At 48.8% G+C, this 26,851-nt stretch overlaps 1 protein-coding gene across 1 annotated transcript in view; it reads left to right on the top strand.

Annotated features, from left to right (window-relative positions):
* Window positions 1-26,851, top strand: part of RGS11 (regulator of G protein signaling 11) — a 4,320,935-nt gene that overhangs the window by 1,347,950 nt on the left and 2,946,134 nt on the right. Inside the window, exon 7 of the mRNA XM_069646770.1 lies at window positions 15,188-15,264. Coding sequence (XP_069502871.1) covers window positions 15,188-15,264 — 77 coding nt within the window. The remainder of the gene's footprint in view (window positions 1-15,187; window positions 15,265-26,851) is intronic.

Below are 26,851 nucleotides of genomic sequence, written 5' to 3'. Positions count from 1 at the left end.
GCAATGTATACAAGAGAGTAAAAAGAGATGAATTTACTATGCCTTGTGAGTATTCAGAACGTGCAAGTGAAGAGAGATAAGGGGGGAAGAGGGATTGGGGTTAAGTGCTGGAGTGTCCGTTCTTGTGGGTGAGCAGTGGATTTAAGTGCAGAGTGAAGTAAGTGCAAGGGAGCATAGAGCTGAATTAAGTGCAGTCCTACAATGATGACGGCCTGCGGGTGCTAAGGCAAGTGCTGTGTGTAAGCAGAAGCTGAGGTGATTGGGTGTGGGAGGCCAGGGCCTCAAGGACACATAAGAGCCCTGGCCACCAATCAAAGCGAATGTGAGGTTAGCAGATGAGGGAAGAAGGGAAGGAGGAGCTTAAAAGGAAAATCTTGAGGAGCTTTTCCAGAATTTGAGGAGGTCCGGTTTAAGACTAAGAGGAAGGGGGAGGGTGTTCCACAAGAGGGAACCAGCAGAGGCAAGAGATCTGCTTCCGTCCCTCTGTTTAGCGAAAGGCTTTACAAACAAAGAGTTGGTTCCGGAAGACCGTAAAGGTCTAAAGGGAGAATATTTAGTAATAGCAAGTTGCAGATAGCGTGGTCCCTGGACCCAGAAAGCCTTGCGGATGATGCAGAGGGATTTTAATTTGATCGTGTCCAGCAACCAGTCTTGCTGCCGTATTCTGGATTAGCTGGAGTGGTCATAGAGAAGAAGAGGGTAGATTCAAGGGAAGGCTGTTACAGTAGTTAAGCCTAGAGAGAACACAAGCTCTGGTGATGTTGAGCTTCTGGGGGAAAGTGAGAAAAGGGAGAATTCCTTTAAGAAGGACTAGTTGAAAGTGGGACTTCTTGGCAATGTCCTGGATCTGAGGGAGGAAGGATGGAGAGGAGTTGAAGATGACTCCCAAGGTTTCTGGCTTCAGATGAAGGAGAAGGAGAAGGTGGAGAACCCATAGAGGATGACCAGAGTGAGGGGAAGAAAGAGGGAGCAGAGATCCTATTAGGAAGGATCTCAGTCGTGCTGGCATTGAGGCAGAGATCATTGGAAGTGCACCAGGATGGATGGCAGATAGGCAGTCCTGGATTATGGAAGAGGCAAGAGAGTTAGCAGAAAGTTGAAGAAGAGTTGAGTGTCATCTGCGCAGCACTAGAAATTGGGGGAGAAGGAGGAAATTATGCATGCCAGCGGAGCAAGGTAAGTGTTAAAGAGCCAGGGAGAGAGGTTGGAGCCCTGGGAGACACCAGAGGTGGAGAAGGAGGTAAGTGATGAGAAGGTGCCCAGAATAACCTGGGACAGTCAATCAGACAGGAAAGAGGCTAGCCAGTCCAGTGCCTGCTCCAAGATACCCAAGGTATCATGGAGTCGTTTTATGAAGATAGAGTGGTTGACCATGTCAAAGGCAGAGGTGAGATCAAGTAGAATGAGGACAGCTGGAGAGTTGGAGTCAAGGGATGCAAGCAGGTCTTCACGAGTGTTTAGAAGAGCAGTTTGCTCGGAATCCAGATTGATGGCCGTGGAGACCGCCAACAAGTTCAGTGTGCGAGGTAAGGCCAGCTTCTCTAGGAGTTTCCCAAGGAAGGGGGTGTTAGAAATAGGATGGTAGTTAGCTGGACAAGTTGGATCTGCTGAAGGTTTTTTCAGGAGGGGGGGCAGAAGGGAGTGCTTGAGGGAGGAGGGGAAGGATCTGGTAGCAAAAGAATGGTTGCAGAAATCAGAAGAGCAGGGACAAGAGAGCCAATGTTGGCCTTGATTGTTCTGGAGGAGCAAGGGGAGCGGACCACTCTAGTAACCTCATCAGGTTTGACAGGGGAGAGGGAGTAGAGAGAGGAAGGAAGAGTGTGAGAGGCCATAGGATACAGGGGATGGGAGAGGGGTTGTCTGAGTGGGAAGCAAAGGGGCGTAGGATGCCACGGGGCACTAGAGAGCCCAGCCAAAATGGCTGCAGGCTCATGAGCTAATCCTAAAACCATCCAGACTGTATCCTGCCTCAGACAACCTGCCGACTAGACAGAAATGCTTTGGAAGCTGTGTGAAAGACCGGTGCACACACAGATGTGATCCAACAGTCCAGGGTGCTTGGGGAGCGGAGATCTGGATGAGGGAAAGAGCCAGCGCTGAGGGATAGCATGGCGGCGCAGCGGGCACAAAAGGCATTGTAGGAGCCTGCAGCGCAGCAGTGGCTGTGCACCCGCAAGTCTCCTGAACATCACGGGAGAGCCATAAGTCCTGCACCTGCAATATCTGAAGCCAACTAGTGCCGAGTGCGCACACAATGTCTTCCTGCAAAAAAACAAGTGGGGGAATCCAAGCACAACTCCCGAGGCACCCGGAAGGAGCGAATACCAGTCCTGTTAGGAGTCAGCAGTGGCAGTACTCACCCCTAGAGAACAGAGATGCAGGTAACGACCAGCTGGTCTGAAGAAGAGTGGTGAGGGGCCCAAGCCAAGGGACACGCACGCCATTACAGCAGCAAAACATCAGCCTCCAAACAGGAGCGGGCTCTTGGCATTTAAACCCCTCGGGAAAGAAGAGAGAATGGATGGGGTGAGCTGACCCATGGCCTTCTGTGACTCCAGATCTACCAAGGAGGAGGCCCCACACTAAACAGCCTCTGAAAACCCAGCCGTGAGGAGGAACTCTGTCAGCCTGCCCTGTACTCTACAATCTGGGGAAAATCGCTGGCTCACATCAGACACTATTAATGGGCAGCAAACTTGGTTATTCACCATGCTGGAAGTTACAATCCATACCGCTGGCTAGAGAAGGGCGCGAGGACTAGAATGTGGTTGAGCGTGCTTACTTCTACAAGAGACGCACTTGACTCTGGACACAGAATCGAAATTTGAGAAGAGCTGTGGATGCCACTGCTATGTCTCCTCATACTCATACTCAACATACTCCAGAGGGGTGTGCATTCTCATTCATAAGTCTGTCGGCTTCCGCTTAATCACAGTGGTTAGGACCAGGAGGGAAGGGTTCTGATGGTGTGGGGTATCATCCAGGGCCAACTATATACTTTAATAAACTATTATGGCCCCAATCAAGACACGGTAGACATGTTGGAGTGGATTGACCGCCAATTGGGGAACACACCACCCAGGGAGATAATTTGGGCTGGAGACTTTAATGTAGTCATGGAGCAGGGCCGATATCGCACAGGGGGAAATCATCGTCCAACGCCCAAGGCAGCAGGTAAACTTCAAGGCTTATGCTCAATATTGGAACTTTCCGATGTCTGGCGACTTAGACACAAAGGGACATTGGAGTACACGTACCACTCCTCTGCACACAACTCGGCATCCCAAATAGACTATTTCCTGATTTCCCACACACTAATGGGTAAAGTGATCGACACATCTATCCTGGCCCAAACAATAGCGGACCATGCTCCAGTGGTGCTGGCCATTGAATTTTCATAGAGGGGGACTGAGAGCGCCCTGGGTATTTAAGAGCGAAGGACTGACAGATTGCGTGTTCCGGGATGGCATATCTGGGGGGGTAGACTTGTTTTTTTAGATGAATGCAGGGTCCATGGGAGAGTTTCAAATGTGTAATCAGGGCAGAGTGTATATCGAAAGAATCCTGGGTGCTAAATCAAATAAGAAGGGAAATGGCAAACACGGAGGCCCACATACATAGCTTTCAGGCACCCTCTCCGACCCCCCAGGAACAAGTAGAGATCAGGAAATACCTGCAGTTGTTCAGTGAACTAGTGCAGAGAACTGTAACATTTCTGTTGGGAAAGCAGCAGTACGACAATATGGGAAGGACTGAGGCCAGGCAGACTATTGGCTAGAGCCGCAAAGTGTGATAGCTCCAAGGACCGAATGTTGTCAATAAAAGATACACAAGGCATAGAAAGGTTTGCAGACCTGAAGATAGTCCGGGAGTTCTGCCGGTTTTATGGCCAATTATACTCCTCTCAGGTCTGGGTCTCACAAAGAGCAGCCACAGAGTATTTGGAGCAGGATTCCCTATATTGGTGCACAGATGGGGTGCGGGAGGGACTGGGCCGTCCACTGTCTCTGGGTGAGGTGCTGGAGGTTATCTGTTCTCTCCCAACTGGGAAATCCCCTGGACCGGACAGGTTCACTGCAGAATTCTACAATCAATAGACAGGGAAGCTTGCCCTTATCTGCTGCAGATGGTTCACCATAGCTTGAGAGAGGGCCACCTTCCGGAGTCACTGAGGGAGGTGGTGGTGATGGTACTGTTCAAGCCAGATAAAGCTCTAAATGATTGTTCCTCCTACCAACCCATATCCCTTATCAAAATAGATAATAAAATACTGGCCAAAATACTAGCATGCAGACTGGCCCCGCTGATGCAGAGGATGGTGAAGGCGGACAGTCCGGGTTCATTCCTGGTCGTTCCACCTCCCACGGCCTTTGCAGGATTTTGGGCTATTGTCCACGGTACAGGAGGACCAATTTGATATGGCTGCACTCTTAGATGCAAACAAGGCATTTGACTCAGTGGAGTGGTCCTTCCTGTTTGCAGTGCTACGAAAGATGGGGGTGGGGGAGCAGTGCATCTCTTTGGTGTCACTGCTGTACACACGGCCTAAGGCTAAGATCAGGGTGAACGGTCAGCTCACTTCTGATATAATGCTAGAAAGAGGCACCCAACAGGTTGCCCCCTGTCACTGTTGCTGTACGCACTGACGATAGAGCTGCTATCAGAGATAATTAGGGAAAGACACTTGCACAGAGGGATCCAGAAAACTGAAGCTGTGTAAACACAGGGTGGTGATTTCTCATTACGCAGACAATATGTTGCTCTTCGTCTCTGGCCCCCAAACACAATCTCGACCCGATTATGCATGACGTGCTGACATTTGGGGACTTATCTGGGCTCAAAATCAATCCGATGAAATCAGTCTTCTTTCCGATGACAGATAAGGTGCATCAATATGCAGATGGATGGGAGTTTCAGTGGCACATCCACCACACTCGATACTTAGAGGTTACCATAGCCTGCGACCCAACTGTTCTATACAGAGACAATTATAAGAAGGTGTTGGACCAGACCAATACTGCGATAGACAGATGAATGAGCTTAGCTCTTAAGCTCTATGGGAGGGTCTCCCTGGTCAAAATGGTGATACTATACAGGTTTTTATACGTGTTCCTAAACATTGCACTGGCAGTATCAGGGGTATACTTCCTTGACCTTAGATCTGCAATACTGAAGTTAATTTGGGCTGGAAAACAGGCTAGAGTGTCATGGGACAAATTGGTGGCACCAATGCATGGGGGTGGCCTGGCACTACCTGACTTCGAGACCTACTATACCGTAGCCCAGGCAGGATTTCTCCTATACTGGTTCAGGGACCGAAGGGAGCGAGAGCACGTGGTGGTGGAAAGGGCACTGGCGTCACCGTTCCTACTACGGTCCATCATGGTGCACGGCACCGGACATGTCTTCCATAGTAAATAACATGGTTGAAGTGACCTTTAGGGCATGAGTCCGAATAGAGAACAAATCTGGGGGTGGAACCATATATTCCTTATAATTACTTGTCATCTTCATCCCAGTGATTCCCCTCACTAGCGAGAGATGTTATGTTATCTTCAATAAAAGGGTGGTCTCAAACTTGTATGCTCTGTGCCTCGACTCCAAATGCGGGACGGGCTCCTCCCCCCGTGTAAAATGGGAAGCCTTGTTGAGACACGCAATAACAGAAGAAACATGGAGGTACTGTTGCGAAGGCACAAAGAAAGTGGCCCTTAATGTTAGATATAAACTGATCCATCTAAAATATTTACACCAGTTTTACCATACGCCAGTCTCGGTGCACCAACTTTTCCCCGATGCTTTGGATAGCTGTGTGAGATGCCATGCCGCAGCAGCTGACTTCCTACACTTGACATGGGACTGCCCACAGATCTCGGCCTTCTGGGGACAGGTATTTGAGACACTTAGCAAAATTGTAGGCAAGATAATGAGCCCAAACCTACTGACTGCACTATTGGACTACACCAAACCTGTCCCAGGGGGCAGGAGAAGACTGGTTGGGCTCCTTCTGCTTTTCGCAAAAAGAAGGGTGGCAATGGTGTGGGGAGGAACGAAATCTCTGACAATAAGTCAATGGCAGGCAGATATCTTGTATTGTAAAGACATGGAAGTAGAATATGGCAGACTAACATATCACCAGGCCACTCCCAACGACATGTTGGGGTCCGTATACACAATTCCTGAAGGTGCAACAACAGGAGTCGGATGAACACACAACATGATCCTCCAGAGTATCAAGATGTATCATAGATGTGCGGACTAATGCTATATAATGCCCTGAGCGTGTACAAACTGTCAATCACAGGCCCTCCCACTATGACAAGATAATGGCCCTCATCATAAGGTTGGCGGAATGGGTTTACCGGCACCGGTAAAGGTGCTGTTGCCGGTAAACCCATTCCGCCCTACCACGAGGTCTCCTCGCGGGGCCCGCAATGGGTGCCTGGAAAAACCAGGCATCCATACTGGGTCCTGCGAGGACACCAGGGAGCTAACAACGGGCCCGTCATTAACAGGCCCGTTGTTAGCTCCATCCCCATTCCCATTGAGCCCTATGGGGGCTCGAATGGGAATGGGGATAGACTGGGTCCGGGTTCCTCGGACAGGGAATTACCGGGTCCGCCAAGGTTGCGATGGCCCGGTAAGTCCTCATTCGAGGGACCCGGGCCCAGATTGCGGTAAGGAGGCGACCATGCCACTAAAAGCGGCATGGTTACCTCCAACCTCCTGATGAGGGCCAATGTCTAAAAACAAATCTGGCAAACCCAGTAATCTATCAATGTGATACTTGTGTATGTAGCATCTAGATTAATGTACTTCAATTCAATGAAACATGTAGGCAGCAGCTGACACTCGTTTCATTGGATGGATGTTCGTGAACAAGGTTGGCAGGGCTGGTGGAGGTGCAGTCAGGGGGCCGAGGGGACCCAGGTAGGAAGAGAGGAGTGAGTGGTAGGACCAAGAGAGTGGTGTGACCAGAGGGGAGAAGAGAGAGAGGTCAGAATGTATGAAGGTGTCCAGAGTGTTTCCAGCTGTGTGGGTTGGACCAGAAGGGAGAATGGACAGGGTTAGAGAAGTGCAGCGTTCAAGGAAGAGAGTGGACACTGTGCTAGGGGAGTCCAATTGGATGTTGAAGTCACCCAGTAGGAGGAGATTGAAGGCAGTTGAGAGGAGAGGGGAGCAGAAATCGTCTCATTCAGAAAGGAACAGGGTGGTAGTGCCTGGGGGCCTGTAAACAGGGGCAATAGTCAGAGAGGAGGAAGGAGAGATGACCCACTTGCAGACAAGGAAGAGTAAGGCAGGGTGGGTTTGAGGGGGGAAGGGACCCACCCCGGAAGATTGGGGAAGGGACCCACCCCGGAAGATTAAGGCAATCCCTCCGCCAGCATGGTGGGGTTGTGGCCTGGAAATGATCTTGAAGCCAGCATGACGAAGGGAGTCAAAAGTAGTGACCGAGCTGGCATTGAACCATGTTTCAGTAAGAGCGACAATGTGCAGGTCAGTGTCTTCAAGATGGAGGCAGATGTCGGTGGAGTATTTGTTGGCTGAACGAGCATTTACAGTAGCCAGGTGAAGGAGGTATCAGCCTTTGAAGGCTTTATGAGGAGGAGTACAGGGGCGTGGTACACCAGTCGGAGGGGGAGGGACAGGCATAGCAGAAGGGAGAGAGGCAGGAGAAGGAAGGAAGTTGATGAGGGACCGCAGGTGCCGGTCAAAGGGAAGGAAGTTGGGTTGGGGGCCCTGATCAGGATAGTGCCAATGTGGTAGACATTAATAAAGCAGCGTGAAGATACGAAGCCTGCCAAGAGGACTTCCCACTTGGTGGCACCATTAATGGGAGAGGATGTTAAAGGGGAGAGAGTAGAGATGAGATGAGAAGTCCATAGGTCTGGAGAGGGGACAGAGAAGAGGATATCAGTGAAGACCTGTCTGGAAGTTGTGCTGACATAGTTGTCTGCGATGGGTAGGCCAGGGTTTGCACTCAGGATGTCTTTTTTGTTTTTTTTCCTTCCAGACTTATTGAGAGAGGGAAAATAGGTGATAGTGTAAAAGTTAGAGAAAATTGGAGAGATGGTGAGAGCCATCTGGGTGGCAGAGGATAGTTGAACGAAAGAAAGAGTGGTGGCTGCACTGCACAGTTCTGGCCCAAACTCAAGGTGCCCTAGTAGTTACAGGAGGGGCACAAAAATGCAAAGCAAAATGTGGGGTGCAAGATTTGATTTGTTAAAAGAACACAATATGCAGTGAGAGAGCGTAGAGTAGGTGAGGTAGAGAAGACAGTGAGAAAGACACAATTTGGATTAGGTGTTAGTGGAGGAGGCAATAGCAAAGTTCAGCCATCACTCACTGATGGATCAGCAGAGTGCGTAGAGGTGCTGGGGACCAAGCTTGTGGGAGAGCAGGGTGCACCAGGAGGCTGGTTTGGGGGGGGGCAGCCATCTTTGAGGACATATCCAAATGCGAGGCAAATACTGACGAAAATGCAAAAGCCCCCACAGGAAGATGTTAGCCCTTCAGAAAATGCCTCAAAACGAGTCACTATCATTAAAACATAATTACACTTCTTCTGGCTCCTTTCTGAGCGTTATGCACGCTCAGCCTTCAATATGTCTAAACATGCTCACTGTTCTCCCCATTCAGCAACTGAACCCCACAGGTCATCGGTTATTTTTGATTCCGCTGCGAAACGCTGCTCCGGCAGCTTCTGATGTACCAGGTGGTTTGAGGAAGTTTCAGCTTCAGCCTGCTTCAAGACCCATTTATTTAAATTTATATGAACCCACAATCCAGTCAAAAATTGAAAAAAATTGAAGATTAGGATAGATTTCCTTAAGAGTTTGGCCTCATTACAAGCATAGCAGTCCGGGAACTACGGTACCAGTAAGCATGTGGTACCGTTATTCCCAGACCGCCATGCTACGAGCTGTGCTCGTGGGTGCCTGTCAGCCCGCCAGGTTTTTCCTGGCGGGCTGACCGGCACCCGTGAGCACAGCACATCAGATGCACAGGCAGCACTCTGAATGCGCTGGTGCATCCGACGTCCCCATTCCCGTTCAGCCCTATGGGGGTGATTGGGGATGAGGAGTCCCTTGTTTCCGGAACCCGCAAATGCCCAATTACCGGGTCCGCCGAACTCGGCATGACCCGGTTCTTGCCCATTCATGGGTGATGGAAAAAATGCAACTCCGGTAAAAGCTGTGCCGGTTTTACCGGCACGGCTACCGCCAGAGTTGTAATGAGGCCCTTTGTCTTGTTTGTCTTGTATTACCTGTTGCGCCTTGATGCCTGCAGGCTTCGACGCAGTGAAAACCAATAAATAAATAAATAAACAATGGGCATTTAGCATCAACACCCTTAAGGGAGAATGGGGAACAGACCAAAACCTCTACATTTGGTGAGAAAATCAGAGAATTTGAGTTAATGGATGAATGGATAGTCTTTAATCCCCAGCAAAGAGCCTACAACTTTTTTTCAAATCTTTTTGGGGCATAATCGAGACTGGACTATGTATTTTTGGGGGAGAGTCAAATGAGCTTGATTAAAGCTTCTGATATTGTTCAAGTAACATGGTCTGATCATGAAGGGTTGTAGTGTATTTCGATCTCCCTTTGAACATTAAACTAAACAAATCTAGAGATGGAAATGTAATGATCTCCTCATGCGAGATCACGTTTTTAGGGAAGCATTAGTAGAATCCCATGCCACCTGCTTTGATGAAAATGAGGGAAAGGGGACCCCCCCAGGGTTGATATGCGATGCAATGAAAGCAGTAATCGGGGGCCTATTTTTTAAAGAGGTCGGCAAGAAAGAAAAAAGAATGTGCATCCCAAGCGGTTCGACCCATGCTCATTTGCAGGAATTACAAAATAAATCACATAATAAGTCGGAGAGGGATGAAGGGTTTACAGAGGAGATCTTAAAGGTAAGAGGAGAAATCCAAGCTCGTCAATTGTCTGTGGTATTAAAAAAAAAGATTAGGTAGACAGCCATTTTATTAAAAAAAGAGATAAAGCACATACTATGTTAGCTAGTAGGCTACGAAAATAAATGGCAAACAAGTTAGTAGACTTAATTCAAGGAAATAAAGGTAACAGTTTTGAAGACCCGGAAATATTGGTTGTGGTATTTGCTAATTTTTATGAAGACCTCTACTCTCACAGGAAAAATGTGCCTGGTCTAATCGGCTACAATATTTAGCTGAGCTCAGGCTGCTTAGGCTCATGCTGCAACAAAGAAGAGGCTTAACAGGAATATCACAGAAGAGGAGGCGAGGAATGCAATATCTAGACCAGGCAAAGATGCTAGAAGGCATAGATTCTCATACCTTTTTTGAGGCTACAATCTTGTTGATTCCGAAAGAGGGTAAAAATAGTTTAAAATGTATGCCATGCTGTCCTATCTCCCTGTTAAATGTGGACATGAACAGTTTGACAAGAATATTGGCTGCATGATTAGACAAGGTTCTCCCTGTGCTCATACACACTCATCAGGTAGGGGTTGTAAGAGGTAGATAGGAAGGTGATAATATTAGAAAAATTAACAATATTATGCGTGCACGGGGGTATCCAGATGATGCAAACCTACATTCAGTTGATGCCAAAATTGCATTTTATCAGGTTAATTGGGGATTTGGATTTGCTGTCGTGGATGCTTTTGGGTTACGACCAAATTGGATGTGATAGGTGGGCAGCTTATATGTCTCCCGAGAAAGATGTAAGATTTAATGGAATGGTATCTCATTCAATACATCTCCAAAGAGGGACAGAGCAAGGCTATCAACTTGATGTTTGCCTTTTAGATATCGAGCCTCTTGCAGCAATCATTAGACAAAGACAGGAAGTTAATGAGATAATAGTCCAGGGGCAGGAGTATAAAGCAAGCTTCTCTGTAGACAATATCTTATCGAACCCAGAAACTCTCTTGGGGTATTACTGAAGCTGTTTGAAAGTTATTGCTCATATTCTGAGTACTGGTAACTGTTGAGAAAGTTGGTCATTATTTGCCTAGGCCCTATGGATGACAAAATAGCAGCATATTTAACAGACCTCCTCTTTAAAGATAGGTGATGAAAAAGTGAAAGAGTTAAGGATGTAGTGGAGTTAATACATGTACCAATTATATGCCAATAATTACGTCCCCATGTCATTTGAGATTTGACAATATTTGGAAAGAGGAAAACAGCTGGAGTGGTAATAGATGGCCTAGTTTATTATCTTAAAAGTAAATGCCTTGCCTAGTCTCCTATTTGTATGTGCTGTGTTGCCAGTGATAGTACAAACATAACTTGTGTAGGAGATCAAAATAGCTTTCATAAGATTCCTGTGGAATGGCAAAAAAGCCAGAATCCCATATGAGCATTTGAAATTGCCCGAAAGTGAGCAAGTGATGGAATTTCCAAACATTGAGGGATACTACTTAGCAGCCCAACTGTGTACAGTTTATGATTATCTGTAGTCCTGGGAAAAGAAAAAGTGGATGATGTTAGGAAATGCCATATTATATCCACTGACAGTTGCAGAACGTTTATGGGTTCCAAGATCCTCAATCCAATGGAGAGCTCATATACACCTTACCCTGGGGCCTCTTTGGGAGTTATGGAACAACAAGGGTTGTTGAAATGCCTGATATCATGGGCATTGCAACATTGTTGTATATGGGCCCCTCCATTCTTCAGTGATTTCCCAGAGGTTTTATGATTTCAGGAATGGTTTGAGGCAGGTTTGTAGAGGTTAGGACAACTTTGAAGAGAGGAGCAATTCATACAAAATGCTGTACTGGAAAATACTTTGGTGAGTATCAGTGTTTCAGTATTTTCATTTGAAAGGAGTGCTCTCACCAGGATGTAAAGAAATGACATAGCTTGACCACTGACCTCATTTGAGCAGATTTAGGATTGCTTTCCAGGAAACGGGGGATTGATCTTGGCCCTATATAAAGTCGTTCTAGAGGTTAAAACAAACATTATGTGAACCACTACGTCACAGAGGCAGACTGGTGAATGTATTTGTACAATCCCATCAATTTGAGCTCCATGGTATTATGCTTCTCGATAGGGGTCCCTTGCCTTAACAAGGTTAGCGAAAATATATCCATAAATTGTTGGTTCCTGCTGGAGAGGTTGCAGTAAAAAGAGTACTTGTTTTCATGTATGGTGAAGTGTTCAGTTATTTAAGCATATTGGGCATCAGTCCTTTCTTGGATTAAAGAACCAGATGGGGTGGAATGGGACCGTCACTTGTTTATTTTTTGTGGGGCAGAATGGAATAGATGAATATAGACGCTTGTCATATATGGTCCATCGTTCTCCTTCAGCTCGGCAGGAATGGCTGCGGAAATCGGATGAGCTATATCAACATGGGAAAACTGAAGGGTTGGTTAAATGACTCCGGGCAAAACCTAGAGATGGAATAGTGCCCTTTTTGTGTGAAATGTGGAATAGAAGGCATGGGTCACTTCATTAGCTCATGAGGTTAAGAAGAGATGGAGGAATGGGAGAGGACAGCGTTAGTAAATCTAGAGAGTTGGGAGGGCAAGTAGTAATTTAGACACTCAAAATGCCAAAATAACATTTTTAGAATGTTCTTTCCCCTTAATAATGATGACATGTGAGTATGGAGGTTGATGCTTCCCAATAGAGGGTGAAAATCTATGCTCAGGTGGGGTTGGGTGATGTAAGGGTAGGTTACTGTTGATAAGAGTTTAGAAATGTTAATGGATGTATGCAGTGGTACTTGTGTGTTGAGGTTACCATTTCACGTAATGTAATATGTATGCTTTCAAAAAATATAATAAGGAATACATTGGAGCACATGGATCTTTTAAATTAAAAATAGAATTAACATTACGCCTTCTAAACTGTTTAGAAGAAAACCATTTGGAACCAAACGATGATGCTGACAACTTCAATACTCCTTTAGGGTTCATGACTGTTCCAATCTGTACCCTTTTTCCAAAAGGTTTCTTTCCATGGCAGGGACCCAGTGTGTAGGTTAGCAGTAGATGATTATGATAACTTTCAGGTCAATCAGTGGCCGTCATATTGGCAATGGTAGTCAATTCAGCTACTCTCTTCTAGCCCTCCCCTGAAAGTGGTTTTCCCAGGTAAGTCTAATGACCTTTTTCTATTGAGAGCCATTACGCCAGTCCCATTCCATACCACAATCATTATTGGCCCCTTCTGCTCGCCAGAAGAACAGAAGGAAGGATCCAATATATAATAGGGCCTGTCTGGTCAAAAGAATCCCCTTCCCTGCCTTTGGCAATCCATTTTACTATAAAAATCACCTTTCCATGGGATTCTCCTGAAAGTTTTATAGAGACAGTGGGAAGGCAGCCATTGGCATTCCATCTTTAGGTTCGTTTATCATTATAAAGATTCTGCAGGACAAGACTTGGGCCAGTTGTAAATGTGATCCTGGCTGACAAAAAAGGGAAATAGACCATTTGGGAAATTATAAAGTGAGCAGTGCAACATTGCATAACTCTCCAGTCAAGTAACCATTATTTGGAGAGCCCATGTCCAATCTTTATTGACATTCATTGATCAATCTCAGGAGGATAGCTCGGTTCGTGCTTAGAAAGCTCTGGGTATTAAGCATGTTAAAAATAACCAATTATAATTATAATTAAATTGGTGGAGCCCCTCTTTGACTACTGTGGACATTTTAAATTGTTCACCCATGGCTGTCCAACTCCAGGCCCTGAGGGACAGAATCCTGACATCTTTTCAGGATATCCCTCATTAATGTTCATTGGGAAAATGTGCATTCATTTAGAATCATTGTATGCAAATTGATCTCATGAATATTAATGAGGGGTATCCTGAAAACCTGGCATGGATCCGGCGCTCAGGCCTGGAGTTTGACAACCAATGAGGGTACAAGGGCATTGGCAAAACTCGACTTGAAATCTCACTTTCTGGCAGTGACTTTTGTGTTTCCCTATTCTAAGACTGTTAGTGCAGCATATGTGAACACAAATGAAACATAGTGGAGCATATGTGTATTTAGCAGCAGCAACTAAGTGTCCACACACATGTCGACTTAAAAAGATAATGCTTTACTCACTTTCTTTGGGAACCCCTGCCCCTTGCTCTATGCCCAGAAATCATCAGCATCAAAATGAAGGTGTGCTACTACCTCTTCACCCTGCCCTCACCCTCTCAACGCCTGCATTTTTGACAAAATGAATCCCCTGAGTTTTAGGGCATCTGAGATTATGAGGGATACAGGACTGGGGGATTAAGCATTGAGGTGGCATGAAGGGCTGATCAGGGTCTGAGGCTGGGTTGCATGTAAGGTGCGGGCATGCCTGACTGCTTTGTCTGAGTTTGGGGCATATGGGCGAGGGAAATGCAGAGCATGGGTAACCAAATGATTGGAGAAATTCAAGGCTCAGAGAGGCTTGGAGTGGTATGCAGATCCAATTACCATGCATGATAAAAGCACAGCGGGGGCATATAATTAGTGGCAGCGCTCAAGGCAGGGAAGCCACTGAGGCTGACGCCATCTGATGATTGTGGTCCTTCAGGTCGGTCGTGAGGATGCATGAACGTTTGGGATATTTGGGAGGGTCTGTAGATTCAGGGCTGGGGTAGCTGAGGCTGGGGATTCTAAGTATTGAAGCGTCTGATGACTGAAAGCACGTAAGTCGTGGCTTAACGGTCATGCTGAGTGATGGCCAACGTTGGCTGTAGGTTTCTGTGGCTGGCAGTATTTGTTCCAGTATTTTGTTTGAACATTTATAATAAAAGAACAAATAAAGCTATTTCTTCCTATTCCCAACTTCTACTTTAGAATGCAAAGTGAGATTTCAGAGATATAAAGAGTCACCCATGTAGCTCCTGGTCCAGAGAAAAACAATAGTAGTGGCACCACTACAAGGATGCTTCAGCGAGTAGTTCTAAGAAAGAAAAAGTGCTGTTAAAACAATTCTGAGAATGTGATCTGCAAACTGTATAAACCCTTTTCTCTTTTTCTCTGAAAGAAATGATATTCCAATCTCACTGATTCATGGCCTGCATCAAAGTAGTCCCTCCTTATAATTGTCAGTGTAGCATAGGCTGGGTAGTTCCCGCCTTTCTAACTAGCTATTGCATGGACACCGCCTCGAGACATTGTTCTGTTAGGTCATGTGGTGCATTATACATTCTTTATTAGCATCTCCACTTCCTCCCCTTCTTCTACAGGAAACATATAACCAGTTGCATAAAAGGATTAACCATACTTGGGACTTTGTAGTGATGCAGGCCAGAGAGCAAATACGGTGAGTGCCTCTAGATGCTTTTACATTTCAAGTGTTTTTTTTATTGTGCTAAGGTGCTAATCAGTAGCTACTCTTAATAGGCAATAGCCATTATATTTACTTAAATGTATTTACCAAAACTGTTCAATGCAGTTCTCTCTATTTTTATTTAATATTTATTGAGGAACAGCGTGTAATACCCAAAGGAAATGACATACAAAGAAGGCACCGAGGCGGCCCTAGATACGGTGCCTTTACCTAAAAGCATTGTTTGATTCAATTACATATATGGGGATATCGGGTGTTGAAGGGATACGAGTGAGAACACATACCAGGGACGTTAAAAATGATTAAGTACATAACATAACATTATTTTTTATTGTTGACAACCGTAGACTAGTATTTACACATTTACAAATAACGAATGCAGGAGAGGCTGGTTGAGTGGTTAGTTTGGATAGAAAGGCGTTAGGGGCTCCTTCCATAAATAGCAGGTCGAGTTTTAACTGTGTTTTGAAGAGTTCCGCTAAAGGGATGGCTTTGGTGACTGGTAAAAAAATTTCAGTGGAACGAGACAAGCAGGGAAAAGAAGTGAAAGCTGGAGGAGGCACAAGGCAAGCAGGGAAAAGAAGTGAAAGCTGGAGGAGGCACAAGGCAAGCAGGGAAAAGAAGTGAAAGCTGGAGGAGGCACAAGGCAAGCAGGGAAAAGAAGTGAAAGCTGGAGGAGGCACAAGGCAAGCAGGGTTCTGACAGGTTGTGAAGAGATGATCAGCAGAGAGTTGGAAAGGGAGTTTACAGTGAGATGCATTCAGCAAGAAAGTGAGGGACAAGACCATCGATAGAGAGCAATTTTGCACGAATAGCCATCCAGCCTAGTGATGGCAGGTATAGAAGGATCTGGATTCGTTGCAAAGGGTCATGTTGCAAATTTGAGGATTTTCTTGAGATGACAAATTAAGTAGGTTTGTGCATTAGCCCAGTTTGCAAAGCACAGGAGTACAGATAAGTGTTTTAGTTGAGTGGTGCGTTAGGTATAGACAGAGTTTTCTAATCATAATGATGTGTTATTTATATAGCGCCTTAATCCAAAGCACTTTACAGGGCACATATTTACATACAATATCACCCAACTGAAATTGGTACTCATTTATCGACCTTGGGGGATTCGAACCTGCAGATCATGCTCAGATCACAGCAACAAGCGCTCAACCTGCTGCTCTATCTGGTTAGGATCTTGGTTGTAGTGGCAGTGGGCATGATGCCCGAGAAGAGTTTCAGGTCACTGCCAAAGAAAATTCAAAGGTTACAAGCCACTGTAGAGTGAGTTAGGAGGTCACAGGAGAAAGACATGGGAGAGGAGAGAGTGGGGATGACACTGGGGGCAGGGAAAAACATGGTTTTTGAGGAGATCTGCATAGCCATATGGTGGCAAACCGTGGATTGGCATTTGGTTATGTGTTTAGCGATTGCAAGGGTGAAGGAGAGGAAGGAAAAGATGATTGAGTATTGTCAGCAACGAGGTCATAGTTAAAGCCAAATAAGGAAATTCATTTTTTCTGGGGAGGACGGCTGAGGTGTAGGGTGAAAAGAAGTGGTCCTTGGACTGAGGAACGCCCACTAGAAGGAGTGTCAGGGAGGGGAAGCTGTATTGCCATGAGATCGAGAAGGAGTGATCCCAGATATAGAATTGCTAGTCATGTGCAGTATCTTTGAAGTCAATGAGGGAAATAGTTTGAAAGAGGGTGGTGATCAGCATTGCCAAATCCAGCAGAATGGTCTAGAACAGTCAGAATGGAGGAGAGGTGAGAGTGGTGGGCAGTGGTAAGAGACATGTTGACATGATTGAGAGCAGTCTCACTGTTGTGTTTGGCCAGTATCAAGATTGGAGGGGTTCCGCAAGTGAGTTTAGCTGACTGTGTGGTTTAACACAACTACCTCAAGGATACCAGAGTGGTAGGGAAGGACAGAGGATGAAGGGCTATTAGAGACAGCACTTGGTCTCTTTAGGAGAGGTATTACTGTGGCTGTTTTGTACCGGATGAGAGAGAGAGTTTCCAAAAGGTGGAGTTTAACAATTTGCGTGCAAAGGAGCCAATTGGAGCTCACAATAAGATGACACAGTGCAGCATGTGTAGATATTCAGTGGGGTGGGTGGGGAAGCAGTGCGACAGAGAGGAGAGTGAGTGACAGATGGGAGGGGATAGAATGAGTGAGTGGTGCTGGAGCTGGAAATGTGAATAGAGTGTACTTTATTTTGGCACTTTTAGTGGAGGAATAGGAAGCAAAGTCAATGGCAGAGGAGCGGAGGAAACGGGGCATTTCTTAGGAGGGAAACCATGGCCTTGGAGGGTACTTGATAGTTTGCAAGGGCATGGGCAAAGAGAGGAAACCAGATGCAAGTAATTAGAGGATCGTGCTGTGTCTGTAACCACCCAAACTAAATTAGAACAAGAAATTGAAAAATAGTACCCCAACCACCGTAGCCATCCACATAAACCTCCTAGTAGGCCTCATGAACTTTCAGACAGCCTGGACACAGGCATTGCTCTCAGAGGAGCCACAGATCAAAGCCCATACTTATTTGATGGTGGCCGGAGATGCACCCAGCTCTTCTGCACATACCATCTAACCAATTGGGGTCTAGGAAGTAAACAGAAGGGTACGAAGAGAAAGAGGTAAGGTTGTGGATGTGTGAACTGATTCATATAAAAATATTTGCAATAATTGCCTTACCTCGTTGAGAAATGCAAGTTAGTCAACTCAATTTACAAATCTGCAACCACACTTGTCACTACAAATAGCAGTCAATAAAAAATAATTTTCCAGTTAGGCTCTTGAGAGTCGCAATAACTCGGATCACATGACATGAGTGATGTGGGCCGAGGCAGCTACTTTGCAACAATGAAGCCACTACACTCCACTGCATCTACATATGTTGTGGCACAAACACGTCAGGCCAAAGGCGAGCACATATCGGCCAATCTACGGCAGTCATTACGCCAATACGATCCTGTACAGCAACCAAGTTCTGTCACTCTTTGTTTTAAAAAACGAATATTACAAAGATCCTTCCTGGGACATCTCAAAAAGACTTTGGTCAGATTTTCAGCTGGATCCAGATGCCATTTTACATCTGCAGTGAGACATTTTTACATTCCAAAACCACCTACAAACATATATGTTGTAAACCTTTTCCTAGCTTTCACGTTCCTGTGCACTTTGAAGGGCAGGTTACTTAATTCAAGGATAGCAGTGAAGTCTCATATATACCTACATTATCTAATAACTGGTGAGAATCTTGAAATCCTATGGGTTACGGAAATCTGGCTATCAGTCACCAACCATTACTCAATGATGGATATGGTCCTTTCTAATTTTAAAATATGGTTGCAACTCTCCACTATAAAAACAGGACACAGAGTTGCCTTTATATTGGAGCAAAAACGAATTATCACTAATCTACCAACTTTTTCTTTTACGGGTGTAGAGACATTGGGCCTCATTATTAGTTTGCGGTACAAATGGTGACTATATGAAACTACTATTACCCCCAATGCAGCTGGAGAAATTAACACCATATTAGGAATATGGGTAAGTAGCAATTGTCCTGGTGCTAACTGTAATTCCGTATGAAGGAATTACCACCAAAACACATGACCGCTTGATAAGTCCATCAAAAATATGTAGAATTAGGGGGGGCGCTGTTGAGCAGCCAAGCAAGATGGCCGCTTAGCGCCGGAGCTCCGTCACGGCACACCTAAATCCTTGCTCCACTAGCGCTAATCTAATCCGTTGCGGCACAGAAAGCTAGCGATTCGTACAGCGGCGCTGCCCGCTCCACACTCCTGGAATCCAGAGGCGAAACGGTGCCCGAAACCCGAACTGGTGCAGCCTAAGGCCGCCCGAGGCCACTGATCGCTGATCGCCGCCGGAGGAGCTGTGTCGCCGCGGGGCCCCGGCGCCGCTGACTGTGGGCTCGCCGCCCCGGGAGCTACCTGGAGTGCCTGCCATCGGGAGGAGCTGTGGCCTCCGGTCCGCCCGCGCCACCGCCTGCTGCCGCCGGCGGGGGGCCCCCGCGGGGGAGGCCGGCCCCGCCTCGGCTGTGTCGTGCTCCTGATCGCCGCGGCTGTCGTCGCCTGGCGGGCCCGCGCTGGACAGGGCGGCGATCCTCTGGCCCTGCGGGGAGGGGCGGATCGCTCGCCCGCTCTCACTGCTAAGGGAGCCTGACATCCCGAGGACACCGTTGCTGGGCCCTCCGTCCCCCCCGAGCCAGCCGCAAGGATCGCTGGAGGCGCTGCTGTGGCTGCAGGCCGCGCCGGACACAACGCTTCTGGAGGCCCCAGGGTAAGTGCTTGGCGCTGCCCTTCCTGACGCCTCCTGGGAGGAAAAACATAGTCTACTCCACCTGGGGGTCCTCCTCACCTCCTTCTGGGCTCGGGCCCCACCTGCCTTCCACACTCCCTGGACGTCCGGGGCCTCTGCCCCCCCACCGAACACAACGCTTCTGGAGGCCCCGGGGTAAGTGCTTGGCGCTGCCCTCCCTGACGCCTCCTGGGAGGAAAAACAGTCTACTCCACCTGGGGGTCTTTCTGGGCTCGGCCCCACCTGCCTTCCACACTCCGAATCCGGGGCCGGACCTGATACCTGGCAGCCGCGCAAATCACCTGGGCTCCCGGGACGTCCGGGGCCTCTGCCCCCCCACCGAACCCTACCATCCCACACCTCCTTGCACGCTATCACCCGCCCCCCCATCCTCCGGGCGCACGGGTGGCCCCCCTGTGCCTGCGGTCCGGCCATTGCCTCATCCACCGACCCCACGCCCGCTGCCCATCCCTGACCCGGCCGGAGCCGCTGGAACCTACCTGCCACAACAATGTCCAACAGGGCGCGGGGCGCCAACAAAGCGGGCGCTATGGACAAATTCACCAAACCAGCCCATCGGGCGGACCAGGCGTCCTCCTCTGCGACACAGGAAGATGGCGAGGCACTCCCGGATCCCCCCCAGCCTAACCTCACTACCATGATGGAGTCCATGGCCAAAAACTTTGCTTCCTTCCATGAGAAGCTGGACGATATCAATGCTAATGTCGCCTCCCTGCGCGCCCAAATTGACCAGCACGGGTCCAGGCTCACGGAAACAGAACAGCGGATAGGGACCAATGAGGACCACATTCATACCCTCCAGACCACGGTCTCAGAGCTCGTCCGGGACATGAAACAGGTCAAGGCCAAGAACGACGACCTCGAATCGAGATCACGGCGTAATAACATCCGAATAGTGGGGGTTCCCGAATCCGCACTCAAGGGCCACATGGAGACCGCGGTTGAGCAGCTCATCAAGGACCTCCTAGGCGACCCTGCGCTCTCCCCGTTCTTCACTGTTGAAAGAGCACACCGCTCCCTGGCACCCCGCCCTAAGCCTGGAGACTTCCCCAGGCCTATCATCGCTAAACTACTCAGCTACAAAGACAGGGACCATATCCTCCGCTTGGCCAGGGAGAGGGGCGAACTAAGGTTGGAATCCCAAGTCATCAGAATCTTCCCTGACTTCTCGGTGGGAGTCCAGATGGAGCGACGCCGATTCAGCGGGGTCAAGAAGATGTTAAGAGACAGGAAAATTGAATACTCCATGCTGTTCCCGGCCCGCTTGAAATTTATCCACCGCAACAAGACCTATTTTTTCACGGTCCCGGATGAGGCCGTCAAGTTCATCGAGGCTCAGGTCCCCCTGGTGAACCCACCTGAAGAACGGATGGATGGCGACTGACGCCGGCCTCCTGGGCTCCTCCCCTGACCCTGGGCGGAGATCGAGGCCTTGCAAATATTTCCCAGCCCGGGGTGCCGCCTCCCTGTGCTTCATGACCCCATGATCCAACCAGGTCTCTCCCCCGGGGTCGGGGCCGCACCGCTGCCCATGGACCCACAATGGACTTCACGTCGCCCTTGTTATACTTAATCTGCGGTTATCCGTTACCTGTAACCTCCATTTGAAGTGGTTAATAATGCTGGTGAGAATATACATGTCGACATATTGCATTATAGGTGTGCCCGACGGCAGCAGCAGCCCCCACTGCAGCTGCAAGGCCGTTGATGGCAATTAAGTTGTGCACGAGCCCCCGTTGGGCTTCTTTCCAGGCGTTGCCGAGTTGGGGATGGCACGCAGTTTTGCTTCAGGGTGGTTGCCTACACACTGCTGGGTATTGCTGGGCAGTGAGGGTGGGGGGTGGGAAAGTTGGGGTATGCTGTTTTCAAAAAGGCGGGTCGGTCGGGACCGGTGCGACAGGGCGGCAGGCCTGCTGCACTACAGTGCTTCATTTTAAGCTCAAAATGAGAATACATGCCTGGGATGTCCACTAACTCATTACCATGGCTATCAGAATACTGACATGGAATGTACGTGGGCTGACCAACTTCACTAAATCTCGCAGGATCACGGCCTATGCGCAGAGGCATGGAGTCAAGGTTCTCCTGCTGCAGGAGACTCACGCTAAGAAACTCCTGGCCTCGAACCTCGCACAATCTTGGGGCCCCAACAGGTACTATACCCAGTACTCCACACAATCCAGAGGCGTACTCACTCTCATCCATAAATCAATAAGATTCACGCTTCACACATCCCACATCGATCCCGAGGGCAGGTTCGTGATACTACACTGCTCATTGGCCGGCGAAGAATGCCTGCTTGTGAACTCATACGCTCCCAATATTGATTCTCCCGATTTCATGGACACGGTGCACGGCATTCTCATGAAATATGTTGAGGTTCCCATTGTGTGGGGGGGTGACATGAACCTCATCCTCGACACAGCCCTAGACAGGACAACCACGGCCAAGAGACCGGTAGCCCGAGCGGCCAAGCGGTTGCTGACCCACATGAGCTCCCTGAAACTGCACGATGTGTGGAGAACACTCCACCCCCGGGAAAGGGACTACACCTTTTACTCCACGGTACACGATAGCTCCTCTAGAATAGACTTATTCCTCCTGTCTAGCAGCCGGATGGGTAGGGTGTCCGAAGTCAAGATCCTAGCGCGTACACTCTCCGACCATTCCCCCGTGCTGCTCGAGATCCAGCTGGGCTTCACTGCAGGGACCCGCCCCGCATGGCGTTTCAAGTCCAACGCCCTATTAGACATAGTCTTTAAGGCAGAAATACTGGCTGACATAAACCTATTCTTTGAAACCAATAAGGCCCTCGACACGTCCGCTGGGACCCGCTGGGAGGCCTTCAAACCTACATCAGGGGAATGTGCATTGCCAAAGAAGCCGGGGTCCTCAAGTCCATCAGACAGGCCTTAAGCCGCTCCGAATCTAAGCTCAAAACTCTGGAGCGGGACTATGCCGCTAGGCCAGCACCCGCTACCCTAGCAAAAATTAGGACGGAACTGGAACTATTTGAGACACATGCCCTTAGTGAAGTGCGATACCATACCCGCCCTGCGGCTGCCCGCAGATACGGCGAGGCAGACAGGCCTGGCAGAACTCTGGCCAGGCTGGCCCGGGCCGAGAGAGGCGGGACTCGTATAGATAGCATTATTGACAGTACGGGGTCCAGACAATGGGCAGACCAAGCTATCCTTGACACGTTCGCCCACTTTTATGCCACCCTGTACGGCCCCCAGCCAGAGCACACGACCCGCGACCTAGATGACCTTTTGGAATCCATCCCTATGACCCTGATCTCCCAAGACACCAGGGAACTCCTAGAAGCCCCGTTCTCACTAGAGGAGATAGTCCAGGTGATCTCAGATCTCCCTAAGGGCAAAGCCCCTGGCCCCGACGGACTCACTGCTGAGTTCTACCAGGAACACGTAGCCATACTAGCGTCACCACTACACGAGGTCTGGATCGAATCACTCCGCTCACACACCCTCCCCCCCTCCCTAAGAGAAGCACTGATCACTGTCCTCCCCAAGCCAGGGAAACCCCCAGACGAATGCGGCTCCTACAGACCCCTGTCCCTTATCAATACTGATATGAAGATCTTTGCCAAAGTAATCGCCAACAGATTCCTTCCACTAATGCCCCACCTAGTCCACGCCGACCAGAGTGGATTTGTCCCGGGCCGCTCTACAGCACTTAACATCCGGCGCCTATTTAATGTAATGTCAAGAGTCGACCCAAACGCGGATGCTGTGGCAGTCACACTAGACGCCCAAAAGGCGTTTGATATGGTCTCGTGGCAATACCTGTGGGCTGTCTTGGTGAAAATGGGAATTGGGCCGAACATGATCGCCTACATTCAGCTGTTATACACGGGACCGTCAGCTAGGGTACTAATCAACTCCGTCCCCTCTCCCCCCTTCGCGCTGCATAGGGGCACCCGACAGGGCTGCCCATTCTCCCCCATCCTTTTCGCACTCGCCATAGAACCTATGGCCGATCATGTCAGGAACCGTCACACTAATAAGGGCGTCCGCTTGCAAGACACACCGGAAATCATCTCGCTGTACGCGGACGATGTCCTCCTCTACGTCAGACAACCCTCCACACACCTGGACCCTATCATCCGAGACATAACCAAAATAGGCACCTATTCGGGCTTCGCTATCAACTACTCGAAATCCGAAATTTTCCCCTTAACTGCGACAACCCAGCAACCGACCTGCGAGTTCCCGCTGCGCTGGTCCCCGTCTGGGATTAAGTACCTCGGGGTTCAGGTGTCAAGGGATGCAGCCTCCCTGCTGGCGGACAACTACAATGCAGCGGCGCTGCTTATTGAGACCAAGATGCTTAGGTGGCGCAGCCTCCCTCTGTCTCTAGCTGGGAGACTCTCCCTCATAAAGATGATCGCGGTACCCAAGCTACTCTACATATTTGTAAATGTGCCGATTTGGCCTGGCAAGCAGTATTTCAAAGAGCTCCACGCGTCCTTTGCCCAATTCCTCTGGTACTCGGGGGCGGTCCGTAAAAAGTGGCAACACATGACCCTCCCGTACGAGAAGGGTGGCTTTACTGCCCCCGACCTAGCGCTTTACTGGAACGCCGCGCAGGCCCAGCATGCTACCCACTGGTACACACACCCCGACCCGCCCCCACACGTCAAATTGGAAAAAATGGCGGGAGACGGCATCCACATTATGACCCTGCTACTGCACCATGGCTACCGCGCGGATGCCCCTTGGGACCCAGTAGCATCCACGATTAGGGCATGGAATAACATCCTCTCCCCGGGCCTACTACGGCGTCCGTACTATAAGTGGCTTCCCCTATGGCAATTCCCTGGCCTAACCCCCACGCATGACCGACACCTCTCCCAGCGATGGGAGAACCTGGGGTACCGCGCCCTAACAGACCTGTACCATGAGGGCTCATTCATTACCCCCCTAACACTACGCCCCGGGCACTCCGGCTCCGCTCTCGACCTATTACAGTATTACAGACTGAGGGCAGCGGTTCGGACAATGTGGCCCTCCTTCCCAGAGGAGCCCCCTGACACGCCTGAACTCCTGTACATTGCGAACTCCGCAGGCTGTAGGGGGTTAGTATCCTCCCTGTATAAGATGCAGATGGGGAAAATAGAGAATGCCTCCCAGGCGCCACGGGAGTCGTGGGCCAGAGAGCTCGAAACTGAGATAACTGATGAGATGTGGGGTAGGATGTGCGCACTCACGCGGAAGGTATCACTCAGCGCCAGGTTCCGCTGCATCCAATACAAGCTACTCAACAGACTCTACTACACCCCGTACAGAGTGGCAAAATTTACGCTTAGTTCGACACACAAATGCCCGAAATGCAAATCGAACGCAGCGGACCACGCGCACATGTTTTGGTCCTGCGTCGCGCTGCACAAGTTCTGGAGGGAGGTGACACAGGCGCTCACTGAGATAATAGATGCCCCGGTAGAGATGGACCCACTGGCCTTGCTATTCGGCATGTGGACGGGAGAGAATGTGATGAGAGTGTCGAGGTTCTTGAATATCAGCGTTATGGTTGCCAAACGATGCATATTACAATGTTGGAAGCGCCGCACCCCCCCTACCCTCAACATGTGGCTGAACGCCCTCGCGTGGGTACAAACATGCGAGGAGGGGTACATCGGCACCCTGCCAGCTCCATCCCGACCTCCAAATATATGGATCGAATTCTGTAGCTACCTTAATGGTAAGGATGGTACCGAACAAACACTAGCCCCTTCCCCGGCACCACTTGACTCCTCCTGACATGCAACATAGGAGTACGAATCTGTCTTCTACGTAATATGCTTGCCCTACTACAAATGTACATCTTTCGCTATCACTATTGCACTGTTTTGTGATGCTGTAATACTGTTTTTTCGGTTGTTCTCACTTACAAGATAAATGTACTGTACCTGTCTTGACCACCTGCCAATAAACAGAAGTTTTAAAAAAAAAAATATGTAGAATTACAGTTATCACCAAGTGTAATTGGGGTATTACTGTTCAGTAATTGCTCCAGAAAATGGCAGAAGTACTGCTAGGTGGTAATAGCACTTTCCCACCCCACTCCTGCCCCCTAAGCATGTGAAGTTGAGTGGAGCACATTTTTCCCTTTTGAAACCATTAAAAAACACCCTTTCCTGCCACTTTCAAAAGATTAAGCATGGTGGAATCATGTGAAGTACCTGAAACGAGGAGAAGGAAGCACAATTCTTGGAGGCACAGCTGACCATCATGGCAGAGGAAGTGATGGACCATTCTGAAGTTCTTGTTGGGGCTCAGAATAAAAATAGCAAGAAGAGCCCAATCTGGAATGAGGTTCAGGAAAAGGTGTTGGACGTTGATACGGTGCCCTGGGGCAGGGTAGACACAAACATGAGGTGTCCGGCACACCACCAAAAGGAGGCCATGGCCACAGGAGGCACAGCTGAATCCTTGAAGCTGCGTCCATGTGAGGTCATGGTCACCCATCCTGGAGGGTGTAGGCACAACTGAAGTCGGAACTGGCAGCCATGCAGACCCTGGTGGGTAGATGAATTATAATTTGCCAGTTAAATTAGCCGTTTCCAATCAGAAGCCATACCCTACTGTCCTCTTGCAGACTCTTTGATCACCAACGCACATGCACAATGATCACAACCAATGCAGTGGCCAGGTCACACCCTTCGGCTAGGACATCTAGTGAAAGAAATGATGTACGAAATGTATCATACCAGTGTTTCAGATGGTATCACTTGAATTTTTTCAGTGTGGTTCCTGACCTCCCCCAATCACCATAGCTTGACACCGTCTCTCACGCAACTCACAGAACATGAATCCTGGCGAAATGACATAATTCCTTACTAACAGCACATGCATGTCAGACATACTGAATTAAGGTACCAAGAAGCCATTGCAACAAGGTCCGTGACAAATGTTGGACCCACCAATGAGGTGGCAGAACATGACATATACTACAAACCTATGTGTGGCCGCAGGGTGGACTAAGAGCACTACTCAGCCGAAATGTTCCAAGCACCTTGGGTGTTTAAACCCCAAACATGCTACTTAATGCCATTGCATAGCAGAAACATAAGCATGATTGAGTGCCGGTATGCCAGGATGAATTTTAGACACCCCATGTGTAATTTCAACACCCTTTCTCTACACGAGTGACATTGAGCTGCACTTAATAAGTCTGACTGTGGGGGGAGCGTGGACAGCAGCCA

This window comes from Ambystoma mexicanum, chromosome 2q, assembly GCF_040938575.1.
Source record: "Ambystoma mexicanum isolate Mex_15411 chromosome 2q, UKY_AmexF1_1, whole genome shotgun sequence".
Taxonomy (NCBI): domain Eukaryota; kingdom Metazoa; phylum Chordata; class Amphibia; order Caudata; family Ambystomatidae; genus Ambystoma; species Ambystoma mexicanum.
This window is presented reverse-complemented; position numbering and strand designations above follow the sequence as displayed.